The sequence below is a fragment of the Lissotriton helveticus genome, chromosome 11 (genome assembly GCF_964261635.1).
Source record: "Lissotriton helveticus chromosome 11, aLisHel1.1, whole genome shotgun sequence".
NCBI classification, from domain to species: Eukaryota; Metazoa; Chordata; class Amphibia; order Caudata; family Salamandridae; genus Lissotriton; species Lissotriton helveticus.
In genome coordinates, this window is record NC_136072.1 from 168,515,627 (window position 1) to 168,521,626 (window position 6,000).

Sequence of the window (6,000 nt, forward strand, 5' to 3'; positions counted from 1 at the left end):
AAATGGGGGTCTGAGGCGCTGCTTATACTGATTTGCCATTTTCATTGGATACATAGAGACAAAGAGCAGGCAGTAGAATGGCTGCTGATAACCCACTTTTCCCTCTGCAACCCACAATCTCGTTTGGTTCACTAGAGACCTGAGGAAAGAAAGAGAATGTGGGGGACGGTCTGTCATTGATGACCATTATTTTGATTAGCAGTCACAGCTCACTGCAGAGCCGCGACATGGTGAATTTCTCTCCATGTTGGCAGCTGCTCTGAATGTCACTGCACTTCCTTTCTGCTCATTCAGACTAGAAGAGAAGGGTCAGACAGAATGGGAAATTGACAGGGTATTGTTACTTAATATTTTGGGTGGGGGAAGGAGGTAAGCAGGTTCTCAGGAATATGGAAGAAGGCCACACAGAGACCTGGTATTTGGTATTTTAAACACTAAGGGCAGACATAGGTCAGGGAGATAGGAAAGCTGACATGAACCAGGTTTCCTATGAATGAAATGAAGGTAGGGTGAAGTAATTGGACCTCCTATTCCCCTGTACAAATACCATAATCAGTTATCTTAGCCTGGCTAATTTAGCCAAGCCCACCTTGAAGGAATAAAATACTCATCTAACACAAATGTACTATCTTAGAGGCAACAAATGACCGTATTAATGAAAAACGATGCTGGAAAAAAGTTTGAGATTGTCTTCTACCGCAAGGCTTGACTGAAGGCTGTTTCGAATATGCTATTAAGACTCAGATTTGTTTTCCTGGTGCAGCCAGTATGCTTAGAATCAACTGTGATCTTCTGTAACTGCCATAGCATATCAGGGCACAGATGAGCAATGAATACTTTATTTAGTCAGTAGTCACATGATTTTGTCAACAATAACACTTATTAGCCAATAACACCTCTGACTGGATAAGCTTTCTCTTTGTATTTCATACAGCAGGATATCTATCTAGAGTAGAATTAAAAAAAAATAACATAAGAAACAGAAGCCGGTTCTACTTGGAGGAGCAAAATAACCATTAACTACATAATCCTATGAATATTTTATGGATCTAGAGCCTTTATTCAGTACATGAAGAATAGAGCAACCAGAAACTGTCAGCAAATGTATGTGATTTTTCATGTTGCTAAGATTGAAGAGATAGAATTTTGTATTTTTTAAACTGTCATAGTTGGCATGGGTTTCTCAACGTAATAGAAGATGAAGACGATGGGACTTGGAAATTGAGAAATAAACTTGTATTTTCCATATTTCTTTAGGTATATAGTTCAACACAAGAAATTATGTGATAATTATACATATATACTTAATACTAAAACAAAAAGTCAGGATGAAATGTTGTTGAACATATTTTGAAAATGTTCAATTGTCATCTAAATGTACATACATTTAACTTGGAAAGGAACGTCTTATAGTCTTCATTTTGAGGATTGTGGCCAGGAGCGGTATGCTACGGAGAGTTGAGCGTCTTCTTTCGAAACTTTGGAGAAAAGTACTGAACAGTGACTATAGTGCACACTTTTTTTGTCCTCAACGCCTTGCTTTTGGTACTATATACATTTTACTTGTTTTATGGCTCATGTTAAGCTGAATAAAATAATGTTTTAAACTGAACTAGAGTTAAACCAAAGGTTCAAACTTAACAGAGAGTGCACATAAAGGCCATACATCAAAAAACACAATTCCTTGTTAAACATAACAAAACGTTTCATGCGTTGTGTGTACGCAAATTGTCACTTTTGCCTGAAACTATCTCAGATATGCAAATAAAAATAAACACAAATGAAATGTATGTCTTCCAAGTGCCTGAAAATATTCAATCACAGCAAACATTTATTAGGGAGTATGTGTTTGCAGTTTTTAAATACTTCAATCTAGATTGGCAGGAATTTTAATTCCATCTCTCTACGATTTTATCCCACTATAATAGTATGTAAAACAATTTACTTTGAAATCTAATGTGCTTTGTATAACAAGTGACTAGATTCACATGACTGAAGCATATTTTAAAGGTTTAAACATATATGCAATCTAATAAAATGGCAGCATATCTAAAAATAGACAAATATTAAAAGTGAATTTGGACTGACCCCCTTCCTTAACCCCAAATGTAAGCAACAGAAATACTGCTGAATAGGGCAAGTGAGGCTGCATCCACCTATATTCTTGGAAACATCTCTAAGTGTGTGCACTCATTTGTCTACCTGGCAATGTCACCCTTCTACAAAATAAGTTGATGATATTGCTATACATGAGATGCCAATTGTTTTTTTCTTCTCGGAATCTAGGCTGAATAAAGATTGTATTTCAGGCCTAATAAACATCCATTGTGCAAGGTAGACCACTAGCAGGATAATGTTTCTATCTGCCGATCTTCCACGCCCAAAGACAGCTTTCATTAATCCAGTCATCCATTTGCCTACCATGCATGAAACTCTGCGGCTCACATTGGTTCCTCTGGGTTATGATGATCACCAGCAATATATGGTTACATAATTACCTATTGTACAGCAGTCTTCTTCTCTTTGCCTGAACTGCTGAGTTTGTGTGGTGCACAGTAGGAGCACTGTCTGCTACTAGCCGGGACTGACAGAATATTTACATGGTGTCTTTGCCCTCAGTTTAATTACACAAATGAATGTTTTCTGTAGGGAGAATACAAGAAATCCAGAAAGCAATAAAACGAAAGACGGTGGTTTACCAAGGGATAAAACATTGAATGATATGAAAGCCCTGAAATCATTGTGTAAGACACTGATGTCATCCAATAGAATGAGAGGTCTTCTAATATCCAGCCTGAGACTGTCTCTCTTTGTATTAAAATATGAGTTTTAGAAGAAATACGTTATTCAAAAGGAAAGGGTGAGTTTTCAGGACAGCACTAGCCCTACGAAGACTTGTAGAAAAGACCTCAGAATACAGCGTCTGAACCAACACAAATCAGTGAAAACAGTTGCTATGATAATGTTCATCAAATATAATCTATAAAGAAACATATTGGTGTTCCACAATGCACTAATACTGGCAAAGTGAAACCTGCAACAGTTACTGTTTCTTTAGCCTTATCGAGGAACTTTCTTGGAACAATTGAAAAAGAAAATAACACAGCATCCTGGTTCTGACAGCTCTGGCACACCATTGCACTGGAGCAGGTGACGTACAAGCTTGCACACACGGACAAGAAATTTCAGCCACTTTAGCCGCCCCTTCTCCACTACCTATCTTGCTTGGAATACTCCTGCTTCCAACCCCCTAGATTGCGAGCCCTTCACCTCTTTGATTATTAGACACAAAGCGTCCCCTTCATACTTCACGACTCCAATGGAGTAGTCCCAGCAACCCTCTGCCCAACAAACAGCAACCCATCCTCCGGCATCGCGTACGACTTAATTCCCAGAAGACATCGCTGGGCACTACTGGTTCCCTCTCCCCTTGGCCCCTCTCTCCCCCACACCTAGGTGTGGACTTTACGGAGCACTGGAGCAATGAGGATTGTTTCTTCATACAGACCCAAGAATATAGATAATCTAGTGATCACAAATAACAAACTAAAAGAAAAAACATATGTTGCAATTTCTAATCTCTACCACATTGAGTTGGAGAAGTACATCAATCAACCACATGCCATAATAGGGTGCAAATAAATAGGCTTCCATCAAGGCACCCTCAGAAAAGACACAGCACACTGGCACACCAGAGGAACCAAATGCATCTAGAGAGACAGAGCTTTGGTTTTCTCTTAGGACAAAGCTCGGTTCCTGAAGTCTCTAATATGTAGTCAAACAAAGGGAATTGGATTAGGATGACTGTAGAATTCGTCTTAGTGGTGACAACTATCAGTGTGGGATATCTATCACAACCTACTTGAAACCCCAATGCTCCAGCTAAAGTCTGAAGTAGCTTTACTGTTCAATGCCACCTGTGTCTGATACTGGCACTAATATTGGTGTCTTAGCAACTCACCCAGATATATGAAATGTGTTTTGAGAGTTGAGAAATGAAAGAAATGAAAATAGGCCTCACTGTGCTGCCTTCTCACAGTGAAGTCCTGGAACTCCTTAGCATCATAGAAAACAAACCTGTACAACCACTGATGAAGACAACTCTTCAAAATCTACAGTGAAAGAGAATGAAGTCATGGCCATGAGGGGGAAAAGGATGTTGATGGTTCAAGCACTCAAAGTGTAACCTAAGCAAGACACCAGAGGTGAACTGGCAAATACCAACTCTAGATTCCTGTAAGCCAGTGACCTGTAGCATGCGAGGAAGCTAAGGTAAGAGCACAAGTAAGATGTTGGACATGAAACTCCAAAAAAGCGACTAGATTTTGAAGTAAAAGTAAGACTGAGAGAAAATCTCAGCGCTAGATGAAAGCATGTTCAACCGTATACATTCAGGGACATGTACCAAGCAGGAAAGCTGGTAGGCATGTACATGTGACACTGGACCAAGATCAGGTCCACTGGTGATATCAGCCTTAAATTTCTGAAACATTTAAGTTGTTGGAATAATGTGCTCTGGTTCCAAGACTTAACGGAACACAATATGCCACAGGTTTGGACAACTGGACAAGAATATGTCCACGGGTTAATGAGATTAAGCAACTGATTTATAATTTGGTGGACAGGTACTGCATCACAAATGTGACCGTCCACCTTATTGCAAGTGCATGAAGATATAATACACTTATAATAAGTTGGACGTGATATCTTATTTAGCAGTAGGATAAAACTAGTTTACATGTTTCACTGTGAAGCATCTCAAGCTGGGGGCGTATTTTAAAGGCTGCCTCCCTTTTATTCCTACTAATAACCAACAATCTATCTTCACAACTGAGGTCATCAAAGTACACTTGGGACACCATCACCTACATGCCCTGGTTACACTTGGCTGAGACACTTCTCATGCACTGCAAATAAAATCATATGTTTAGGTGTGGTTAATAATGAAATTTCTCATGCCAAAGAAGATCAGTGGAAAGCAAGACAGAACTGATTGGTACCTGATGCGATCTGGCTTTTTCCTGTCATGTGAAAAAATGGGGTAGGATTAAAACATTCTGGAAAGGAGGAAAAGGAAGGAAAATGCAAAACAGGCAAAATAAGCAAAGAAGTAGGGTGAAATGAAAACACAGCAAGAAATAAAGCCCAAAGCCAGAGAAATTGCATACACTGGATCCACTCAAAGATGCACATTTCATACAAATGACTATTTTTGGTGTGTCAGAAGAGGTGAAACAGTTATAACATTTCTACATACTGATTATCCATGGAAGATCAGCTCTGAACATATGGATAGGCATAAGAGTATGCAGAGGCAATAACACAATAAGCACATATACAGTCAGTATTGATACTGATGCAAACATTGTTAACTCAATGTGTGTGTGTATGTAAATGTGCAAACGTGATAAGAGTGACACGCTATTACCATTTCTGAGTAAGAGGAGGAGCCAAGAGGTGAAACTTCGAGCTGCACATAATTTGGGGATAGTACAGCTAAATTATCTGTCCTTGAAGTCGGGCTAAATCAGGAAACGTCACCTTTGTTAAGAAGGTTTTAACTTTTCCAGACTGCTGCAGGGGAACATGTTCTGCCACTCAATGTTTTGTCCGTGAGATGTAACTTGTGACTAGGAATTCACAAATTGATACATTTATAGTATTTATATAGCATGGGTTTACCCACAGGAGCAGCAGAGCACTTTACAGAAATCTAGATAACAGTAAAATAAACGAAGAAAGTAGGCTATGCGGGAAGAACCACGGTCAGCATAGGATTAGAGAGGAGCAAAGTCTGACAAGGAGAAAGGATTTATGGATAAGTTCAGACAAGGTTAGAGTTCAGGTTCCTTCTGAAGTGGAGAAGGCTGTTATTAGTCCTCAGTCTTTAGGAAAGTTGTTCCAGAGTCTAAGGTCAAAACATGAGAGGGTCTGGTTCGGGGCCTTGGGATATCCAGATAGGTGGGCAGAACTAGGTGTATGAGTCTGGGTGATACAAGC

At 39.4% G+C, this 6,000-nt stretch overlaps 1 protein-coding gene across 4 annotated transcripts in view; it reads right to left on the reverse strand.

Moving 5' to 3' along the window:
• Window positions 1-6,000, reverse strand: part of ACAP2 (ArfGAP with coiled-coil, ankyrin repeat and PH domains 2) — a 402,961-nt gene that overhangs the window by 115,025 nt on the left and 281,936 nt on the right. For 2 of the 4 annotated variants that reach the window (XM_078666363.1, XM_078666361.1), the window contains exon 11: window positions 5,001-5,021. The exons of the other annotated variants lie outside the window; for them this stretch is intronic. In XM_078666363.1, the coding sequence (XP_078522489.1) occupies window positions 5,001-5,021 (21 nt within the window). The remainder of the gene's footprint in view (window positions 1-5,000; window positions 5,022-6,000) is intronic. 4 annotated transcript variants of the gene reach the window in all.